We start from the raw sequence: 23,699 nt of genomic DNA, 5'->3' as shown, positions 1-23,699 counted from the left end.
TGCATGTTACTGTTAGTGTATAACATTTATTTAACAGATGTGCTTGCATTTAAATAGTTTCACCAAAACAGACATTTTGTTGTTAGCTTTTAGGCTAAAGGTTTGTAAGGAAGGAAGACTGTCTGTTCTAATCAATTCGTTTGAGAGAATATGTTTACTGAATCTTGGCTCGGAGTCACTTTGACAATTGTAAAACAACACTCTCCTAAAAATAACCCAATATAATTGTTTAATAAACACAAAGTCTGGCTAAATCAGTGTATTTTATTGTAGTAGATTATTCACAAAGAATTGGATAAGAGTAGAAGGTGGGGGGAGGGGGGGGGGCGCTACCTTTTCTTCTGACAGTTCAAAAAGGTAAAAAGAAACAGAAAAAAAAAAAAAGCCTGTATACTAACACCTAAATTATTTGAACGGACTTGCACAATGCTGTGTTACTATTAACAGCTGTAACAGTTAAAACTGACTGGGAAAAGAAAATGACAATGGACAGAACTAGAGAAACGGTTAAACACACTTTCCAAGATAGTCAAATGTTTCTTCTAGCTAGACAACCTAGTTTTACACATCACCATTAAATGCACTCAGCAATGGTACATTATTACACATATGGATGTACATGCAACAATAGTTTTATTGAAAACAAAACAAAAAAAATGATATATATATATGTAAAGCTGTTTAAACAAATTTCACAAAATAAGCCATTGAAGACACATGGTAACACAAATCTGATATCTGATGTTTGTGTATTTAATGGTTAGTTTCTTCCCCTCACACACAAACAGAATACATTGCCAGACTCCTCTGTATTAAACCAAGCTCTGTTGCTGTGAAGAACACAGCCCATGCACAGGGGTTGACTAAGTTGTGCACTCCCAAGTATTCACTGAATACCACATTACACACAATGTCCCAAAAGATTGAAATGAGGATTCCAGAACATCACTCAATTTTTTGGAAGAGGTCTTCTGAATAAAAGAATGTGTGGTTCTGAAAAAGAAGTAAAAACAAATAATGAAATTAGAACTTCTAGAAAATTCCAAAAATTATATAAATTGTACTTATTCATATAGCTCAAATAATGGTAACAGAATTAAAAGTCCAAAGTGCCATCAAATCCAAAAGTAAATCAAAACAATACCAAGTTAAAACGGTACAAGTTACAAACATAGCAGGACTCGCAAAATGTTGGCAATGGTACTTGCCCTTCGGGCAGTCCATTGTAGACATTTGGTTGTCCCAAAGAATGTCAGATTGCCCATAATTGACCTATGGACTGTGATTGTACAAAGTACACTGTACTCAATATAGGTACAGTATCTCAGGGTTCACACACTATCAAAATGCCATACATATACCAGATTTCCATTTGTTTTCCCCAGACTTGTGTTTTAGTTAGTTTCTACTAGTTTTTGATAGTTATCCACATACGTGGGCAGCTGCAGAGCATTATAGCTTTTTGATCCACAGCAGAAGTTGCGCCTGGTTTTCTAAAAGTATTTGTCAGAATCTGGAGGTGCATATCTAGCAAGAGACAATGCAGGTACGCAAGAGAGAAGTAAGCTGTCCAATAGTTGAGAACTATATTGCAATAAAGAATAAATGCAAAAAAATAATTACAAAAAGAATATACGAAGTTGTACACTGCAAGTATACTTGTGTCAAAATAGAATAGTATAATGGTACCAATAGTATACTAAAACTAGACAATTTTGGCACAAGTATACTTGCAGTATATTACTTTTGTAAGGGATGATATTGGATTCTGATCCAAACTTCTTTATACCCTCTTAAATGTTGAACACCATGGGAGGTGAAAAATAAAAATGAAATAACAAACGTGCACACATTATAAATTAAAATGTGCAAGTGTTGTATATTAAGCATATAAGTGAAATACTTAATACAGTACACCCTCGCTCTAACAACCTTGTTTGGGTCCAAAGCCTTTTGTTCGCTATAGTACAGACAATCCAAAATGAACACTATAAGCTGCTGGAGTGAGTTAAGGAAGTCACCTTGGATAAAGGCATTAGCTAAATTATTAATATTAGTACTGTTCTTTGATTTTCTTTATTACAGTATTTGTCACTACTAGCAGATAATAACAACAATAATAATAATAATAATAATAATAATAATAATAATAATAATATCAATGAGATTACAAGTACAGTACCAAATTTGTGGCATGCTGCACCCAGTATTCTGGCTATATCCTATTAATTGTAGAACACAGTACAACAGTTTTGTTTCAATAGGAAATGTTAATTGAAATCTTGGTTCCTTATTAAAAAAATAAATAAATAAAAATAAAATTGCTTTGCCCTGCCGGTTGCATAGAGCTGTACGAGCCAACATCAGCAGCACTGATTTTTTTTGTTAAATCATTATTTTATTCGTATAATGAAGACCTGTAGCGAGATGTAAACAGTATATCTACACTCGGCTAACGGTTTGGACCCGAAACTGCTGCTGCACTCGGTACTGTAAATTACAAGCAAGCACCATACATTTAAAATAATGACCTGTACATTTTATTAATCACATTAAAGAAATGAAAAAAAAAAGCGGCGTCAACATGTTACGTGCGAAATCTGAGTCGGTGATAATAACTATCGTATTCGAGCCCCCCCTCGGGTTGGGAAATAACGTTAATGATTTAATAAAGGTAACACGATAACACAAAATGTGAATCTTGGTGAGCATAGTACTGTAGCTTATAATTCCAGTCTGTAACTTCGTTAAAAAAAAATCATAGCCTTCAATATAACAGTATATACTTTGGCTGTCCATTTACCGTTCGAGCAGACCCAGTTATGTGACACCAGTGCGCTGACTAGATAGGATTGCTTGAGTTGTCAGGGCACGGGGCAATCCTCGCGGATTTGGTCACAAGCAACGCGTACATCCACGTCATCCCGGAAATCACAAAAGCATTACCAATTAAAAAGATTGATCGTGTTTGAGTGAAAAATCAGATTTTCCGTCGGGCAAGCAGCCAAAAAACACACAAAAAAAACACGTTGTTCGGGAACGTCTTCCTAGCCCTGCACAGTACCAATAAGTGACAGGGAAATCATTTGTGGGGAGGACGACAGTATTTGCGGAAATCCACAGCTTATGCTACTTGTTGTGTTTCACTGGCATGTAGTGATGCATGTCTAGGTGTGTATTTCCCCACCAATCAAATAAAATACAAACTGCCCATATAAAAGCAAAGATTCAATAAGTCAGGGATTCTGGGAATTGTGGGTTGCATCAATGGCACCCACATCTGCATACAAGCTTTAAGTTATCATCAATAGCTTTACGTAAACGGAAAGGTGAGCATTCTCTACCCATCCAGCTGGCCTGCGATTCAGAAAAAAACGTTTCTTGGACAGTGTAGCGGTACCTGTTTTTTTTTTTTTTTTTAAATTCATTAAAAAAAACGCATAGTTCTCCATTTTAGTGTTAGCGTATATTTTATGTTTCATACTTTTTCTACCTGAACACATTTTACAGCGTACTGTACACTAGGTATTCAGTACATATTTTATTGAAGCAATACATGCTTGGTGTTTTACACTGACTGCCATCAATTTTGCATGCAATAAATGCAGCCCAGAATGGCCACTTAACAAGCTTAAACATTTTAAAAAGAGAACATCATTGCAGGCAAAGGTGAACAATATTTGGGTGATTAAAAACAGTTACCTATTCTGGGACTAATGTATTTAGTCTAAAACGCTCTGAACAACAACTTGAAATGTGTTGACAGTTTTGGAGAGGAGATCCATTTATTGTTAGACCACAACACAAAGCTATAAAAAAAGACTAATCAAAGTAAAAACAGTAAGAGACATTGGATATTAGTCATTCGCATGGCTGAGAACATGTTAAAAAAAATATTCAACTCCCACCCCACCCTACCACACTATTAAAAAAAAAAAAAAAAAAAAAGCCATTACAGACTAGCATACTAATGTAAGTTGCTTACTATTCTAAGTTAAAGACTCATACATAACACGTTAGTATACATTTTAAAATAATGAGGAGTCTGTGGTCCAAACCTGGAACAACATGTTGCCCACATGAACAGAGTATAAAAAACTAGCCAAATAAATTTTCCGAATATTTGTTTACAGCTACTCAATATGGTTGGGACCAACTGCAAAAGTTATATTTCAGTGTATTTACCACGTTATTAAACTAAAAATAAAAGCAGAATAGCTAAAGTTTGGCATGAATGAAAGTAATGCACTAGCCTGTAGTAAAAGTTATAACTTGGACAACATTTAACTCTGTTGTTCTTTAAAATCGCTTTTAGACTGACTTACAGTTGTGACAGTTGCTATATTGTTAATGTCCCTTTAAAAGTCTCCACACACCAGATGCCAAGATTTCTCTGGCGATAAAATTGTATTTTACACCAGTGGTGATGTGATGAAAAATTTCAGCCATCCCCCACCCTATAAAAATATATTAACCAAAGTTATTAAAATGCGTCAAAACAATAAAACCAGCACTACTGGTGTGTATGAGAAATTAGGTTCTGGTTTTTCAATATAATACTAAATAACTGAGTTACGTGTAAAACAAATCATGCATACCAGCTATATCCAATTCCTTGGAAACAGACTCCCAGACATTCTCCCTCAATGCTGTTTCTTTAATTTTTTCTTTATTCCTTTATTCTACTGCTCCGGGTATTTTGCTAGTACAAAAGTGATCTTTCCTCTGCCATTACTGAAGGCACGCAAGGGAAGCTGTTCCACATTGGTCAGTTCCCCAGCTGCCACGCGATAATCGCATAATTAGACACCAATTCTAGCTTCTGTATCGCTCCAGTGTCCCCCGTCACATCGCAGGTAATGAACGTCTAGTATCAAAAATACAATTTTTTTTTGTCGTGGTGCAGTGTGTCGTACGACTTGTTCACTTGTAGCATTGCATCTGATGTGTTTTAGACCTTAAGACTGATATGCAGATCATTGCACTCACAAAAGGAACATTAACAATGTAGCTAATATCAAAGCTTTGAGAATGAAAACTCAAACATTTTCAATTCTCACCAATAATATTTATACACACATTTGCCATACCTTATCCATGGTTGCCCTATCGTAAAGTGCTTTGAGATGTTCTTGTAATAGTATTTTAAGTAGGGCCCTACCAAATTCATGGTCATAACATTTCAGTTTCAGCTATTTAAATCCAATTAATTTCAAGGTGGTGTAACAAAGTACATATAGTTAAACAGCAAAATAAACATTTAAAAGCCCTTTAGTTAACAAAAGCAGGTGCTAACAAAGTAGAAAAACGCTAAAACAAAATGAAACAAATCCAGAGGATCGCTCTTACGATTGCTGCGTTTGTTTAAAAAAAAAAAAAAAAAAAAAAAAAAAACACACATTTCTGGTTTTAAAACGTCACTATATGCAACAGTAACTTGAAATTCTGAAATACTGAGCATTAACAGGTCACATTCTTTACTTAAGGGTTAAACGTGAGCAATGAGCCTGCTGCAACTGTGTTTTACTTCACTATTAGGCACTGCTGGAGCAGGGTATATTATGCCAAAGCATAGTGGTTGTAGTGCTTCAGTAAAATATACATGTGACGGAAAGATGAGTTCTGGTGATGAATCTTCCTCCCAACCTGTGAGGACGCTAAAGAACGGGAGGAGAAGTATCTGGAAGGGCTGGCCTGACAGTTCGTTTCCGGGTCAGGGAAGTGGGTCAGCCTGGAGGGAAGCGCGACTCTGTTGTAAGACCGTATTGATTTGAAAGGTAAACGAGAGGCAGCTGCAAGTAATAAGGCAGCTGCAACCGTTTATCTCGATATCATGCGGGATTACATATAGGGGCCAGGGTAACGCTGATCTTCTCCTTCGTTTGGGTTAAACGAGTTGAGAGAGAGAAGGACTGAGAGAGGAGCTCTCAGAGTGGATTGTGTTAGTGTTTTGTATTGTTGTGTCTGTCCGTGTAACTGTCTGTTTTTGTATTCAGCACTAGACAGTTAACGCACGTCTCCGGAGCTGTCGAAAGGAGAGCACTATCCGGAGCACCACTGCACTGAGCACCTGCACGTTTTCGATCACCCAGGACTGGTGACCGTACCGCTGTTTTTGTTCAGGACTGTGCCCTTGGTTTCATTATCCCCGTGCTTTACACATTGTTGTGTATTGCCGGGGATTTCTTATTTTTGACGGTCGCCAGACCTGGAAAAGAGCAATAAAGCACTTATTCACTGAATCACTGTTGTCTGTTCATCACTCCTGCACCGCATCACCGCGACATCTGTTCCCCTTACCAACCACTTTGCCACACGTGGTGTCAGATCCGGGATGGACCGCAACGCACTGGCGGAGCTGCTGCAGGCACTGGAGATCAGACGGGATGCAGAGGAGAGACGGAGGGAGGAGCGCTATACGGCGCTCATTGAACGGGTAGGGCTGATCGTTGCTGCAGGAGCGACCCCTACCGGAACATCATTGATGTCGGCCCCGAAGGCACGGGCCATGAAAATGACGGCGGAGGATGATCCAGAGGCATTTTTGGTGGCGTTCGAGCGGCTGGCAACCGCGGCGGGATGGCCTCGGGAGTTCTGGGCAAGCCAGCTGGGACCTTGCCTGGTCGGGGAAGCGCAGGCAGCTTACCAAGCCCTGAGCGACCAGTACGCCACTGACTATGACCTAGTCAAGCAGGCTATCCTCCGTCGTCTCAACATCACCGCGGAGACCCACCGGACGCGGTTCCGCGAATACCGGAGAGCCCCGGAGACACGCCCCAGGGTGGTGGCACAGCGGTTGTGCGACCACATGGTCCATTGGCTGACCCCAGAGAAGAAGACCGCTCAACAAATGGGGGAAGCCATTGTGGTGGAACAATTCTGCCATGTGGTCGGCGCCGAAACTCAGGCGTGGGTACGGCGCCACAACCCTGACACCCTGGAGGAGGCGGTCAAATTGGCCGAAGATTTTGAAGACTCTTTGACGTCAGCCCGGGTCGGGATCCTGTCAGCCCCTACCCTGCTCAGGGACCAACCTCTCCCTCCCTCTCCTCCAACACCACCACCATCACCCTCGGTCCCGGCACCCAGACCTCCCAGACCGCCGACCCCGTTGGGCCCCCTTGCCTCCCCCCCATGGAGACCAGCTGGGGTAGAGGTGTTGCCCCTGCCCCGTTGCCCTACCAGCAGCGGGACAGATATTTAACCTATGCCCCCTCTGTCCCTCCACTCTGTTTTAGGTGTAACCAGCCAGGACATAGGGCCAGGTCATGCCCCGCTGCTATGGAGTGTGACGTGGCTGCATGCAACTGGACACCTGGAACGGGTAAGCAGGGGGAAAACGGTTGGGAGGGGCCCTGTCTGATTGACGTGGTTTTAGGGAATGTGAAAACCCACGCGTTAGTGGACACAGGGTGTGAGCAAACCTTGATCAGGACAGCTCTCTTGGGCGGTATGTCGTGGCGGCCACAAGGTCAGGTGGCCATCTCCTGTATCCATGGAGACACGGCGGCATACCCCACCCTAAAAGTATATTTATCGGTAGGACCGATAAAACGTCACCTTGTAGTCGGGGTGGCGGAAAGGTTGCCGCACCCAGTTATTCTGGGCCGAGACTGGCCAAAATTCAAAGAATTGGTGCAAATAATGGCAGTCTCAGCCACACACGTAAACGTGGCAGAAAAAGGGAAAAAGGAACGGATTGGTGATGTGTTTCCTTTTCATCCTGAAATGTTTTCCCCTCTGTTCCGTCCTAGAAAAACAAATAAGGAGAGACGGACCGCGAAATGGGAGGGAGCGTCTTTGAGACAAGGCTGGGGTCTGGTGGGAGAGTGCTGTAATGGTAACAAACGCCAGTCGAAGGGAGTGGGAACGCAGTGCGACCGAGAGAGCGAGGTTACTGGGCCGACTAGGGCAGAGGTTATTCCAGCCCCTCTCAATATACCGGACCCGTGGTACTCAAGCGCGGACCTAGTGTGGGGCCAAAAGAACGACCCGTCACTGGTGCACGCTTGGGGGCAGGTCCGGTCCATTGAAGGTAAGGATGTTGATGGCGCTGGGCCGCTAGTATATCCACATTTCAGTATAAAGGGGCAATTACTATATAGGGTAAACCTAGCCGCGGGCACAGGACAGCCTGTAACACAATTATTGGTTCCCCCGTCTTGTCGGACCGAGGTCATGAGGCTGGCGCATGATATCCCTTTTGCGGGGCACCTCGGAGCCGAGAAGACGAGGGAGCGAATATTGGCTCGATTCTATTGGCTCGGTCTTCATACTGATGTGTCGAAATATGTAGCCACATGCCCAGACTGCCAGCGAGTAGCGCCAGGTCGAGTGCGCCCCGCTCCTTTGGTCCCACTGCCGATTATTTCCACTCCGTTCGAGCGCATTGCAATGGACATAATGGGCCCTTTGCTACCTTCTGACTCTGGGTATACGCATATATTAGTAGTGGTGGATTATGCAACGCGATACCCAGAGGCAGTTCCATTGAGGTCCACTAGTGCAGCTGCAATAGCCACCGAGTTAGCGCAGATTATGGCTAGAGTAGGGATCCCCAAGGAGATTTTGACTGATCACGGAACCAATTTTTTGTCCAATACGTTACAGCAGGTGTACAAAATATTAAAAATACGTCCCATCAGGACGTCCGTTTATCATCCACAATCGGACGGTTTGGTTGAACGTTTTAATCAGACCTTAAAGTCGATGCTGAGGCGATTTGTAACACAGGAGCAGAAACATTGGGCATCGCTTCTTCCCTACCTCCTTTTTGCGGTGAGAGAAGTGCCGCAGAGTTCAACGGGGTTCTCCCCCTTTGAGCTCCTGTACGGCCGGCAGCCTCGCGGCATTCTCGACCTGCTGAGAGAGGGGTGGGAGGAGCACAAAGGCTCGTCTAAAAATGTAGTGAAGTATGTGCTCCTACTACGAGATCGGCTGGATTTGGTCGGTCGTTTGGCCCAAGACAACCTCAGATCGGCTCAGCACCGACAACAGCAGCATTACAACAAAAATGCACGGATTCGAACCTTTCGACCAGGGGACAAGGTAATGCTGCTACTTCCCTCATCTGAATCGAAACTGTGTGCTAAATGGCAGGGGCCGTATGAGGTGATTCGGGCTATAGGGAAAGTAAATTATGAAATTAGACAGCCCGATCGCCGAAATGAACGTGAAATTTATCATGTCAATTTGTTAAAGCCCTGGCAGGCAAGGGAGGTCTTATTTATAGCCCCAGGCAATATGGAGGATGATTTAGGTCCCTGTCCAGAGACCCCGAGCACAAGAGCGATTTCTATGGGGGAACAATTGGTTCCGGATCAGCAAAGAGAGCTGCGTAAGCTTATTGAGGAGTTCAGCGATGTTTTTTCTGACGTGCCCGGCAGGACAAACTTAGTTGAATATGACATTATCTCTCCACCAGGTGTCACAGTGCGAGAGAGACCGTACCGGATCCCGGAAAGTCGACGAAGTGGCGTTCGCAAAGAGGTATGGGATATGCTCGAGCTTGGGGTGATTGAGCCTTCCAGGAGCGAGTGGTGCAGTCCGATCGTCATAGTGGCTAAGAAAGACGGCACCAACCGCTTCTGTGTGGATTTCAGAAAGGTGAACGCTATTGCTAAGTTCGATGCATATCCCATGCCTCGGGTCGACGAACTTTTAGACAGACTGGGAAAAGCGAGGTTTATTTCCACTCTGGACCTGACGAAGGGATACTGGCAAATCCCTTTAACCCGCAGCTCCAGAGAGAAAACCGCATTTTCAACACCAGAAGGGCTGTTCCACTTTAAAACCATGCCGTTTGGGCTACATGGTGCGCCCGCTGCCTTTCAGAGACTGATGGACCAGGTTTTACGCCCACATCATGAATATGCAGCAGCGTATATTGATGACGTGGTGATATACAGCTCCACCTGGCGAGAGCATTTGGCTAGGATTACAGCCGTTCTTCAGTCTCTAAGGGCAGCCCGGCTGACAGCTAACTTGAGGAAATGTGCGTTTGCCAAAACAGAGACTCAATATTTGGGATTTTTAATGGGGAATGGAAGGGTGAGACCTGTAGTCACCAAAATCCAGGCTTTGGTTGATGCAGCGATCCCCAAAACCAAGACTCAGGTGAGGTCACTACTGGGCTTAGCCGGTTATTACCGCCGCTTCATCCCCGAGTACGCCACAGTGGTTAACCCGTTAGTCGACCTCACCAAAAAGAGTGCTCCAAATTTAATTAAATGGTCAGCTGAGTGTCAGGGGGCGTTTGATACTATTAAGCGTACACTTTGCCAGGCCCCCACTCTTATCACACCGGATTTCACCAAGAGATTCATCCTCCACACCGACGCATCGGATGTAGGTTTGGGTGCAGTCTTGTCCCAAAAAGTAGCTGGAGTAGAACACCCGATATTATACCTCAGTAAAAAAATGTTACCTCGGGAACGCAACTACTCCGTAGTCGAAAAAGAGTGTTTGGCCATTAAATGGGCTACTCACTCTTTACGATACTACCTGCTGGGACACTCATTCGATCTGGTCACAGACCACGCCCCACTCAAGTGGTTAAGCACAATGAAGGACAGCAATGCCCGGATAACTCGGTGGTATCTGGCATTGCAGCCCTTCATGTACCACATGGTACACCGTGCGGGGAAAGACCACCAAAATGCGGATTATTTTTCCCGGGAGGGGGGAGTAATGGGGAAGGTAGATTTAGCCGAGTGTTCCTTCGGCTCCACTCTGAGCGGTGGGATATGTGACGGAAAGATGAGTTCTGGTGATGAATCTTCCTCCCAACCTGTGAGGGCGCTAAAGAACGGGAGGAGAAGTATCTGGAAGGGCTGGCCTGACAGTTCGTTTCCGGGTCAGGGAAGTGGGTCAGCCTGGAGGGAAGCGATACTCTGTTGTAAGACCGTATTGATTTGAAAGGTAAACGAGAGGCAGCTGCAAGTAATAAGGCAGCTGCAACCGTTTATCTCGATATCATACGGGATTACATATAGGGGCCAGGGTAACGCTGATCTTCTCCTTCGTTTGGGTTAAACGATTTGAGAGAGAGAAGGACTGAGAGAGGAGCTCTCAGAGTGGATTGTGTTAGTGTTTTGTATTGTTGTGTCTGTCCGTGTAACTGTGTTTTTGTATTCAGCACTAGACAGTTAACGCACGTCTCCGGAGCTGTCGAAAGGAGAGCACTATCCGGAGCACCACTGCACTGAGCACCTGCACGTTTTCGATCACCCAGGACTGGTGACCGTACCGCTGTTTTTGTTCAGGACTGTGCCCTTGGTTTCATTATCCCCGTGCTTTACACATTGTTGTGTATTGCCGGGGATTTCTTATTTTTGACGGTCGCCAGACCTGGAAAAGAGCAATAAAGCACTTATTCACTGAATCACTGTTGTCTGTTCATCACTCCTGCACCGCATCACCGCGACATCTGTTCCCCTTACCAACCACTTTGCCACAATACACCAACACTAATCATTTTCATTTAGAAAACTGAGCACCGTCTGCCCATCCCCCCTTCAGCTCCTGTTATCCAGTGGCAGAACTTAATTTTTTCATTCACCATCTCGACAGCAAAGGGTTGTATAGCGTAAGCTGTATTGAAAGAAATGTCTCAAACCCTTAAATGCCAAGATGACCAAAATAAAAGTTGAATGAAAACTGTACAAGCACTTGACAAGCAGAAGTTCACATTACTATTCTTAGTACTATTAGTAGTAAAATGTGACTGACTTAAATAAAGCTTTGTTTTGCATAAGTCTGCTGCAGTTCCATTAAGTGGCTGCAATGAGGTGCTGCTGCAACGCTTACTGTATATATCGCAAGCAGAATCAATTACATGTATATAAACGTATTTATTAACTGTTCTATAGAACGTATTTTTAAATGAGACGTGAATTGTTATTCCATTATATGGATTACCTGTAAAACATTCAATCACATATAAACAAGTAATTGTGGTGATGTCACCACTAAATTATGCAAATTAGTACCACGAAGGTTAAAATGTACCCTTCACTGCAGGTCTAGTTCTAGGAGGCTGTGACTGTGGGGTTTTAACTTGATTGTATGCAGAAGCTATGCTTCACATCTATTATCTTCTATACTGTCCTTACCACAACCTTCCCTAAAAGTGTAGCAAGCAGCTTCTTTAAAGTTTATTAGACAGTGACAAGTTGAGCCATTAAATGCTGCTTCACATTAGCCTAGAAAAAGACATGAAACTTAACATTTAAAGTATCCTGGCAGTCTCAGCCTAGTTCTTAAGAGGATAGGGGGGAAATTAAAAAAATAAATAAAACAACAAACACACATTATTAAACCTAGCACCTACAGTGAAATATAATTGATGTTTTTCACATCCAGCAACTTTTATGAGCAGAATTTTTATAAACACTATTTATGACTTTGAACAAGTCTGTACAGATCATTTTGTAAGGTTTTGGTTGTACCTGGCTCATGCATCATGTAGTGAATCCATCCAAGACTCTGTTGTACACCCAATCGCCTCCATTCTTCTTCTGACATTAGATGGGTTTTTGGTACTTGTTTCGCAAGTTCCTTTGGCAACATAACATGCCTGTAAATTTAAAGAGGGGTGTTATGATGTCACTTGTACAATATCTTCAAATAGTCTTCTTTCGAATGATCTTCCTTTGAGAATTCTTAGTCTCTTTTTAAAAGTTTAAAAATAAAAGTAAGCAAACATGTAGGCCAAATCTAGCCAGACAAGGCTTTACTGCTCATTCTATGCAAAGAAAATGTGATAACAGCAAACTATTTATTTTATTTACATATATAACAAAGCAGACATGAAACTGACCCTTTCAAATGCCATCTATGAAAATGACTATTCCAAAGTGCTTTAGGCAAGAACTTCCTGTACTTCCCAACCTCTCTACAGGGTCCTGCCCTACTTTTAAGAACCCCTTATTCTAAACTACATACTACAGACTGTAAACAAAGAAATTACAGTAGCTCAATTCACATATGAACAGCCCCTGTAACAACTTTAAACGTTATGTTCAGCGAATAAACACAGATGTTAACACACAAGTACGCTGGCATAACAATGTCAATCGTGTGACAAGTCTGCAAGATGTTTCCATTGTTCTTGAAGGACACTAGCGATATTGACGGGGAGATGCAGCTTTTTATATAATACATGTAATGGCCGTCATAGAATTACTCGGGAATGTGAGGGGTCCATACGGTTGGTGCTTTTAACAATCACATTATGCTTCACCTTTTAATATTATACTGTATAATGTGTCAGAAGGGTACAATACGCACTTTAACAACCGGCTGTGTTTCTACAGCAGTTCTCACTAAAAAAAAAATCTAAAACAAACAAAACTTAACGTCAGCCCAGTTCATTCAACCCGGGTAACGTCATCCGGCCGACAACCGAGTTTCCCAGAATTCTAGGACGGCTTAATTTGCAAGAAATACTAACGACTTAAAACAGTCACCAACATTAAAGAAACATAACTTGAAAAGGTTGTTTACAGCACCATCCACAATCTTTCTTGGCGTATCTACCTATGTGTACCTGCCGTTTGAAGAAACAAACAAGTGTGCTGCTCATCACAGCGGTACAGCATGGCGGACGGAACACACACTGCCTTTTTGAACCGGTTTCATTAATCGCCAAAGGTTTTACAGTGTTGCCTATTGTAATTATTTATATTTGTTTTTGCTAGTGACATAAGCGGACTAAATAATAACAATAGCAAACACTTTCAGACTGTTTTATATTGTGCCCCAAGAACAGTTTAAAAAGTTTTGCATTACCCACTGGTATTGTTTAATACTACTTATATGTATAAGTTAATTTCTTCTAATATATATATATATATATATATATATATATATATATTATATATATATATATATATATATTTTACTAATACATTCTCCCATTCATTTCCGTTGCTTACAAGCACTTTTTTAAAAGTTACCAGATTATATTAAACACAAGCTTACCTGTATTCGTAGTGCTCGTCGGCATATTTATCAGAATAGTAGATTTGTTTATGAGCCATGTCTTATGGATGACAGATTTAAATTAGAACGCGTCGTGTTTGGAAACGATGCGTGAAAAAAAAGTCGTTTTAAAAATGTTCTCTATCTGCTTGCCTCTGCCGTGTTTCTAACTGACACAGTTTCAAAAGTAAAGTGGAACTGCATCTTGAACAAGGAGGACTATCATCTGATTGGACCGATAACATCACGTGACACCGCTCCCGTTCTCTTCGTCGCTGAGCATCACGGGAACATTACAAGCGGATAAGAAATTATGATGCTGTTAAAGTGAGGTGTGGGTTGAAGTCAGTTGTTATTATTGCCAGTTACCGTATGGTGCAAGACTGTAGTAATGTTACTCCTTATAAATAAACCCTGCAATGTGCCCATGCCATGAACAACTCGGGTTTGCTATGTCATTTTAATTGTGTTATCTGAATAACTAACTTATTAAACGTGTTTAGTTTGGTACATATCACATACATTCACGAACTGGAAGGACTAGGCTTTGAATGAAAGATTTAAAACCATGAATATTCCCACCACTATGCGGTTCGTGTATCTGACTATGCTTATATTCTATATTTCACTGTATTTTGTGAGGTTTCTTTGTGAAAACAACTATAAATGTTTTCACTGTCTTTTAAAAGGAAAACAAAACCCTAATTGATCAATTCTCAGAAATCACATAGATTACAATCGTACTATTTTAAGTATTAGTTACATTTCTCAGTGGAGTTGGTAGCAATGGGATATTATATTGCTAGAATTTAATACATACCCTGACAGAAGACAACGATGAAGAATACAGTATTTGACAGACAAAGATAGAACTCTGGAGAACCTAGGTCTAGCGTTGTAAACCGGATTTATTTATTTATTTATTTAATTTTTTCTCATGTGAATTTATAAAAAAAAAAAAAAAGTTACATTTCCAGCCATAAAGATATAGCATTGAGTAAACCTAACCACTGTAAAATATCTATGTGTGTCACTGCTGCTGATTTTTTGTTTTTTGTGAATGTCGCATGATTTTAGTTGTATCATGAGAACTGCTCACCTAAACTGTGAATATATGGACACATATCCCCTGAACAAGCCTATAATGTAAGTTCTCTCCACATATAACTCCTAACTGTTAACCCTGGAATTAAGTTCCCTCTTTGGGCACTCTCCAAAGCTGCAGTGTGCTTTATGTAATACAGTGACATAAAATGAGCACAGTATTCTAAGTGTTGTCAGTTGAAAAACAGCTGCTGCAGGTATGTTTGCAGAGATGCCAAATGCTACGGTTTGGCCGTAGCAACTATGGTTTTAAGGTTCTGCTACAGTGATACGGGACAAGTTTAACAAAAAAAAAATACGTTTTTTTATTTTTTTTTATTTTTAAATTAGACTTGCGTCAGTGCTCCTGTGTTAATAATGGTGTGAGTTTCCGCGTTGCCATTTTTTGTATCCGATTCACGCGCTGTGATTGGCTTGTGGTTAAAAAAAACACAGTACCTAGACCATTTACAATGGGACATGCACGGTAGTCAAGGCTTTGCAACTATTGAAAAAAAAAAAAAAAAAAAAAAAAAAAAAAAAAAAAAAAAAAGACGATCAGTGATTGGACGACCAAGATATAACAAAAAGCGCCGGGGAAGCAAGCAAATGGTAAAAAGCAGCGGTAACTTTTTCATTCAATTTTTAATAAAGGAAATGGCAACACAAAAAAGACCGCGGCTGAATTCACAAAGGTTCAAAGAGGATTACATCAAGAAGTATACATTCATTAAACAAAAGTAAGATATCGGAACATCATGCTTACTGTGAGTACTGCAGGTGCGATTTAAGTGTCAAGCATGGGGGAATAAATGGTATTGACGAACACGTCAGAACCTTGAAACATGAGAGAAATTCACGGGGAGCTCAGGAAAATAGATCATTGGATTGTTTTTTTTTTAAAAACAGATGGCGAAAATGACGTGATTAAAGCGGAGGCTCTTTTTACGAACTTCATTTTATAGCACAATTTACCAACTGCTGTTGCAGATCACATAGACCCATTTGTGAAAGTGGCTTTTCCTGATAGTAAAATTGCTTCCAAGTATGGCTGCGCGAGGAGCAAAACGACAGCAATCGTTGAAACTTTAGCATCTGTTTCAGCTACTGAACAGGCCTCGGTTTTGAAAAGTATTTTTTTTTTGCCATTGCAACCGACGGCAGTAGTGACATCGAGACTCAGTTGTACCCAGTTGTAATACGTTACTTCAGTGAAGAAATTGGCAAAGTGGTAACGCAGCTGCTTGCTTTACCATCATGCGAGGGAATATCTTTAAGACTGTGGATACAGTATTGAAGTCATTTGAAATACCGTGGAAAAATTGTGTTGAATTTGGAGCAGATAATGCAGCTGTAATGCTGGGTGTACATAAAGGTGTAGCTGTCTATGTAAAAATGGAGAACAATTCTGTCCATGTACAGGGTTGTCCCTGTCATTTAATTCACATTGCTGCCCAGTCGGCTGCAAAGAGATTGCCAGCAAGAATCGACGAACTCCTGATTGTCATATGTTACTATCTACACAAAAGTGGCAAGCGGCACAAGCAGTTGAAACATTGCCAGGACTTGTGTGGCACAGAAGCAAGAAAGATTTTGAAACATGTGAACACCAGGTTTGTGCTTAAGAATAAATTGTATGTGTATATGTTAAAAGTATTGTACAATTAAGTCCCTGTCTACACACACAAACCGCTTTCTAGAAAAGCATTCTAATTAATCCAGGTCAGAGCGACCATACTAAATACTGTTTCTGATTTTAATGTGTCGATAAATTACTAAAATAGTTTGGTTGTAGTTCCTAGCAGCGCAATGTAATACCATACATACCATTTGATTTTATTTAAATAACGGAGATGACTTGCCTTTTCCATGAATTACTGTCGGTGGCTCAGCCTGGGCAAGTGTATTGATAGATTGCTCCAGCAGTGGCCAGCACTAGTGGAATTCTGCAAAGTAAACAAAGGTATAGACCTAAACTATGCTTTCATTATACTGTATTATATCATTTTAAATCAGTGTTTTATAGTTTGATGGTCAATAATGAATGGTAATTGTTTTCTGCATTTCATCAGGTCCCAGCAAGATAGCTAATAAAGCCAAGTCTAGTGAGCCAGCCATGACTAAAGGGCATCCACGCAAGCCATCCTCTGCAGTGGCAGAAGCTAGTAAAAGTATGTGTAACTATTTTGTGCTACCAGACTAGATTTATTTTCAAAATGCCCCGTTTGTTTGGTGTATATTTATGCACATGGAAAACAAATAATTTGTACTTAATTTAATCAGAAAATACATTTTGTTTTTGACTTGTACTTTTTATAGACAATTGTACGTTTGTTGGTGAAAACGCCTTATGGTAACGTGCTTTCAATTATTGGTAGGCCTAGTTGTGACCTCAAGTGAATCGTTCAATGATTCTGTCAGTGTGAAACTGAAGGCTGGTAAGGTGTCTTCTGCACCTAATCAAGGTACCATTTAATCTGTTAGTACAGTCTAGTCTATTATAATGGAAGATTTTAAAAAGAGTAGTTACACTAATCTTTCTTTTAAAAATAGTAGCTTCTATTTTTTTTCTATTTGTGTGAAATTACATTTGTTTTATTTTAATATTTGTTTTTAAACATAGTCACTGTACAGTCTATATGTGTTTTTCTAGTATTAAATGTCAGCAATATTAATTAATGCAAACTAACACTACATTACTAATGATTAAATGTCAAAATGAAGATTACAGTAAAATAATAACATAAGTATTGTATGCAAAGGATGGAAGTATAAGATACCTATCTATAGACTTAGAAAATCTATTGCTTGTTTTTCAGAAAGGTTGAAGGAGAAGATAGTTGTTAGCAAGAAGAGTGGTGTAAAACCTACAATACCAGCTGGCAAGCCAGACACCAGGTTCTGTAGAATACAGCGCAGCCTAGAAAATCCCCTAGTGAAGCTAACCTGTCTGTTTCTCCAAGCTTCCTGACCATGTTTTGAAGGCTTAAATGCACATCTGCAGAGAGAAGAGCCATTTATTCAGGTTCTAAAATGAGAACTGGATTCCTTTCATTTACTCCTTCTCAGTAAATTCATTAAGCCTGTAGTAATCACTAGTGTGAGGTCTACAATCACAATTAATGTAAGGGACAGAAAGAATCAGAGGGACAGAGAAGATCTAGTGATTGGCACCAAAACCAGACAGTACTTGCAGGAATGCAAGGAGGGAGGGAAGCTCTCTAAAGAGGAGAAAATATATTTTTTAACTCTGTCAGAGAGTATTACGCAGAGGCCAGTTCTTATATTACCAGCAAATTGCCATTGCATGAGGAGCTCTTAAAACATGCAGAAGTGGCTGACATCAGTCAAAGGACAAATGTCAAATTTGAATCTGTGATGTATTTTGTCAGAAGATTTGATTTGGTCTCAGTTGATAGGCTCGATCATTTGGAAAATGAGTTTGTTGCATACCAAGTAGAGAACATTCCTGAAGATATTCTTCGGTCAGACAGGGCAGATCTTTCCTGGTGCAAGATAGGGAGGATCTTCAGTCCTGTAACAAGCCAACCAACGTTTGCATTGTTGGCCATGGCGATGCTAACTATATTGATAATACCCCACAGCAGTGCAGACACAGAGAGAATATTCAGCATTGTGCGTAAAGTTCAAACAGAGTTCCACCCAAATCTATCTAGGAAAACCCTAGAGGCTATTTGTGTACAAAAGCTGAAACTCTTGTCTGTGGAAAAGAAATACTATGAAGCTGTGTACAATAAGTCTGTACTGATGAAGTGCAAGAGTGCCACTTATACTAAGTTACATATGTGAATAAGCCATAACATTGACCGGCCATCACCGACACTGAATTGTGTACTTTAGTTTACATTTTTGTATCCTTAGCATAATAATCTGTAGTGGTAAAAAGCAGACATAAAACTATGATTTTAATAAAACCTGTGTTTTTATGACAATTAAATAATTAGCTCTGAGTTACATTTCTGTCTAAGCATTATATTGTTGGATATCGATTGATTTTCTCCTTAAGTGCGTGAAGCGGGCATGGTTAGGGTATGCTAGGGTTTACTAGGGTTTTCTTGATGCTTCGCTCACCAGGTGCTAGGACTTCCATTTTCAAATGTTGGCATATCTGATGTTTGGTTGATGCAGGTTTTGGAAGGAAGTTTGTGTGAGGAATAAACTGATGCAAAAATGAACATGATTATGAGACAATGCATTTAGGACTACCGGTATTGTAATTACCTTTTAAACCAAAAAGACTACCTAATGTAAAAATAAATAAATAATAATAAAAAAAAATCTATTGGTCCCCATTTTTAACTATGATAAACACACTTTCTATATCTTTCCAGCACCTCTGACACTCATGCGCTGAAAATGAGAATCTGCACTGGTAAGTGTGATATTTTGTACTTTTTTTTTTTTTTTTTTTTTTAATAACTGATTGGGTTAATAGGATTATTTTATTGTGGCTCCTCAAGACTGACAGGTTTTTGCAGTGGTGACTCCAATGCAAATAAAGAGCCAGTGCTGCACCCAGTCATTCTACATTGGTAGTAAATGAATGAATGTTGGGGTACCATTGCAATTTTGATGGATTCTTGGTTTACCTATTACCTTTTTTTTTTTTTTTTTTTTTTTTTGATGAGATAACTATTATCTGTTGAGGAACAGTAAACTACAAAAATTGATCGTGAACCTTTTCAACTACAAGTCTTTGTCTTCATTTAGTCTTATCTGTATTGTATTTTTAGAGCTATTTGGTTGCAGGATTTGTATTTTGATCATAATGTGGTGTGAAAATAAGGCTGCAAGCACTTATAGGAAACATGTGCTAAGATATAACAAGAACAATGTGACACCCAAAGAAATAAAGAAGTCCAGTTTTTGTAAATAGTAAACAAGGTAGGAAAGTCTGCTAACAAACCAGAAGTAAAACAATACACATGCACACTTGGAAGAAATAAAAAAAAAAACTAAATTAGGGAACATTTTACTTGATATATTTTTTTTTTTTTTTTTCTGAAAACATAAACACTATTGATTTGATTTGAGACCTAGCTTTTAGCTACTGTTCAGCATCCGGAATAATTTTCATAGATATGCAGTCCAGGTTTTTAACATCACATTTCCTAGCAATTATGTCAAAATAAAAGCTCACTGAAAACTAATTAAATGTTTTTCTAAAGGCAGTAACTTGAAAGAGGGTCATGGTCCAAATAGCGGATTCTGTTGTCCCACCCTAACTTAAAGCTATCCATAATGCATTGCATTGCTCATTGCATTTTCAACTATTGAGAGAAAAAATAAATCGATTACATAAATTAAGTAATAAACATTTTCTTAAAATATATAATGTGTAATCTAGGTGTGTTTCCACCTGGTGGTGCTGTTTTATAAACCATAAGGAAAATAATGGAATTGAATGACCTTGGCATAACTTTTGGTAGTTTTACCTCCATTAGTTTTGTATGCCGTTCTGTGGTGTGAGTCCTGCAGTAGTGTAGTTAAATTGTCCAACTATACCATAACTTTTCGCCCATATGTAACAGCAATTACAGTGGTGTTAAATACAAAAAGTTCTTCCAGTCTTAGATACTAACACATGAGAAACATGTCTGTGGTGCGAGGGAACTTTGTAAGGAACTTAGAACAAAGCCCTGATTTTTTTGCATTAGTTTGCACCAGAGGTCCGGCAATATATCTGGAGATTCTCAATGGAAATTCACCATGCAGAATCTACAATTAATTCAAATTCACACAATTGTGTTTATCTTGTTTCATCATGTCACACAGACACACACACACACACACACACACACACACACACACACACACTTGCAATACTTGAAATGTTGTGCTATCAGTACTGGTGTTTAAAAGCCTGTTCTTTTCAGTGCACTTAGTGCCTGCTTAGTATCCTCGGAAATGTATTAGACCAACCATGCAAGCTGATTAAAAAAAAAAAAAAAAAAAAAAAAACATTTCCACAGATGAACTCCATTAAAACCATTTCTTCTGTTGGATGATAGGCGCAAGTCTAGTTGTGAGCAGGGATCATTTTTAATTGCGACTGTGCAAACAGGCCGGTGTTTGCTGCTTGTTCAGATGTGCAGTAAAAAGACACGTAGGTGCTGTTTTTGACCCATGGTCTTAGAAAATTGTTTCTCTTGCTGGTTTGACACTGAGATGTTGTGGACTAAATCTAATATAATGTGGTGGATTAGGGTGCAAATAACAGGATGATGGAAGTTTTTTCTTGTACAAATGTGACGGCGAAATTAAAGTGCACTTTTAAAAAGGAGGTATTGGGATATTTATTTATAGTCTTTACCTATTGAGTGTGCAGATAAAGTAACTGATTGTCTCAGATAGGCAGGGCTGCAGTGGTTTCTTGTGTCCTGGTTATTGCCATTCAGTTAGATAACTGAATAAGTGAGAGCGCCATCATTTGCTAACCAAGTGGCCTTCAAAGGAAAAGCTGAAGTGGCTTTTATTTTTTTAAAGGATTTGATTTTTACTGTGTGTGCCAGTCTATGAAGATGTCATATTGCATTGGTTTCCTAAAATGGCTGACAAAATTTGCAAATGAAAACTCAAAAAAGGTAAGATAACAACCTATACTTAAATAAATAAATAAATAAATAAATAAATAAATAAAACAAGATAATACAATTTGTTTTTGATCATCTATTGGTTTTTTTAAAAAAAAAAAGGTGAACATGAAATAGTTACAATTATCTGAACTGCTTTTGCCATTTTCTAATATTTGTATAAACCTATGTATATTGATAGTGAAGTTATGGTGATGCACACGTTTATATGTTTATTTTTTTTGCTGAATTATTCTCTGAATGTACATATAATACACACTATATCAAACACCTTTTTAAAGTCAATCCAGTACACTAAACTAAAGAAGATGGAAGGAAGGGTGTGTTTGCACATTAATTTACTTATGGCATTTATCTATGTAGATTTGTGTGCAGGAATAAAACAAACTTCTTAAATTTGTTATTGTATTATTATTATATTTGTGTTATTATTTCTGAAAATGGCTGCACCTGTCTGGAGATATTTATAAACAAACAAAAAAAAACAAAAAACAAACAATATATATCTACAAGGCAGAGCCTAATGTTCTCTGTCACTATTGCAACAGCATCTCACTGGTAAAGACATTTCAAAATCAAGAGCTCCCAGTTTGGCAGTCAAATAAGTTTTATCACAGCTCCTGGACTAAAAGAGCAGAAAAGAGCAAAACCTTTTCAAATAAAAACATGTAATCAATTTAAGGCTGGTTAAATTTGTTTGAAATTGCATCTGGTGGATATGATTCAAAACATAACAGATGTACCTAAATTCTGACTATAACAGGAGGGTTAAAAACATGAGGACTGTATTTTCAGTGTGTTTATTTGGGTCTTTAGTTTAATGGTCAAACTAAATGTTTTGAATTAAGATTGAAAGGTAGAATGTTTCTTCAGATTGGTGTGGTGGTGGTGGTAGTGACAAGAAAAAAGTACTAATCAGTACCAAGATAGTACCCAGAAGTCCTGTTGCTACCACAGGTCTCTGTCAGTAGACACACCTTTTTTTTTTTAATATATTTGCCTGATTTTTTTTTAAATTTGCTGTTTTGAGTGTGTACTATTACTTAGAACATTTTCTGTAAGAATGCACTTAACCGGTATTAGTGGTATATTAATCTCCCCCCTTATATGATGGTACTGATTTTTGAATTTTACGTTTTTATTTTCCACAGAATTGTAAGTAGATTAATTTTGCAATTAGAACCACTCTCAGCTTCTCTGTTTTATGTTGGTTTTATGGATCACAAATTTGAACTCCATTTTCTGTTAGATTTGATACAGTTTTCTACAGATTAAGTTAACGATTTTTAAGAAATTGGCTGAATTTTATTTATTCTATGTTTTTTTAAAAAACAAAGTTGCAATAAGGCTATTCAAAATCTAATGACAACAGGGGAAGAATCGAGAAATATGAAGGATACAGTGGGCTTGTTGTGATAGACCTTTGTGATTTTCAATTCTGTAAATGCTGAATGTTTAAAATATGCTTGTCTGAGGCGGTAACAGATTGTGATGTGCTTATTTTTAAAGCACTAAGATGTCTGCTTTTATAGTACTTTGGTAACTCCACATACACACAGTATACATACTGTACATATAGATTTCACACTAGGGTACTCCAAAATTGTACATTATCCACTTTACATAAAGCTCATTAACAAAAGCAAATGGCACTTGCTACAGTATATGGTTGGGCTGGCAAACCGTTCATCCTGCTTGTTGCTATGCTGCCTTTGAAACTATGGTTACGACGAAGAGGCTTTAGGGATTGATCTTTGTATTTCTTCATTTAAGCAGGCTTTGGGGTTGGGAAGGACAGCATGCCCATTAATAGCAAACTGTTAGTCACAAACCCTCATTTCTGTGTACTAAAGGGAAAGTTAAATGTAGCATAGGCTATAGAATTGTTTTTTGTATATATGTGCAAAATAAGAATCAGTGTCAGGTTGCATACAGTATTGCCATGAATGCTCATAGTTTTGCTGTGTTTATATGTCGTAACCATATTTAGTTTTTAGACAAGGATATTACAAGCCTTAG

At 39.4% G+C, this 23,699-nt stretch overlaps 2 protein-coding genes across 3 annotated transcripts in view; one reads left to right on the top strand and one right to left on the bottom strand.

Moving 5' to 3' along the window:
* Positions 1 to 64: 64 nt before the first annotated feature.
* On the bottom strand, positions 65 to 14,191 carry LOC121302045 (cyclin-dependent kinases regulatory subunit 2). Its single transcript, XM_041231843.1, has 3 exons — positions 13,984 to 14,191; positions 12,450 to 12,577; positions 65 to 993 (listed from the first exon to the last, which is right to left on the bottom strand). The coding sequence occupies exons 1-3, from the start codon at positions 14,040 to 14,042 to the stop codon at positions 950 to 952; spliced, it is 231 nt and encodes a 76-aa protein (XP_041087777.1). The 5' UTR covers positions 14,043 to 14,191; the 3' UTR covers positions 65 to 949.
* A 1,441-nt stretch (positions 14,192 to 15,632) lies between these two features.
* LOC121302023 (SHC-transforming protein 3-like) overlaps positions 15,633 to 23,699 on the top strand; it is a 48,315-nt gene continuing 40,248 nt past the window's right edge. Inside the window, exons 1-3 of one of the 2 annotated variants that reach the window (XM_041231828.1) lie at positions 15,633 to 16,679; positions 17,139 to 17,237; positions 19,419 to 19,459. The gene's annotated coding sequence lies outside the window, so the exon portion shown is untranslated. The remainder of the gene's footprint in view (positions 16,680 to 17,138; positions 17,238 to 19,418; positions 19,460 to 23,699) is intronic. The other variant, XM_041231836.1, reaches the window with a different exon arrangement.

The sequence above is a fragment of the Polyodon spathula genome, chromosome 2 (genome assembly GCF_017654505.1).
Source record: "Polyodon spathula isolate WHYD16114869_AA chromosome 2, ASM1765450v1, whole genome shotgun sequence".
NCBI classification, from domain to species: domain Eukaryota; kingdom Metazoa; phylum Chordata; class Actinopteri; order Acipenseriformes; family Polyodontidae; genus Polyodon; species Polyodon spathula.
The sequence above is the reverse complement of the archived record's forward strand: the minus strand, read 5'-3'. Positions and strand labels throughout refer to the sequence as shown.

Coding starts and splice junctions, on each gene's coding strand:
- LOC121302045 (XM_041231843.1), bottom strand. CDS start 14,042: ATGGCTCATAAACAAATCTACTATTCTGATAAATATGCCGACGAGCAC. Junction 12,578..13,983: donor GACGAGCACTACGAATACAG/GTAAGCTTGTGT, acceptor TTAAATTTACAG/GCATGTTATGTTGCCAAAGG. Junction 994..12,449: donor CTACATGATGCATGAGCCAG/GTACAACCAAAA, acceptor CTTCTTTTTCAG/AACCACACATTCTTTTATTC.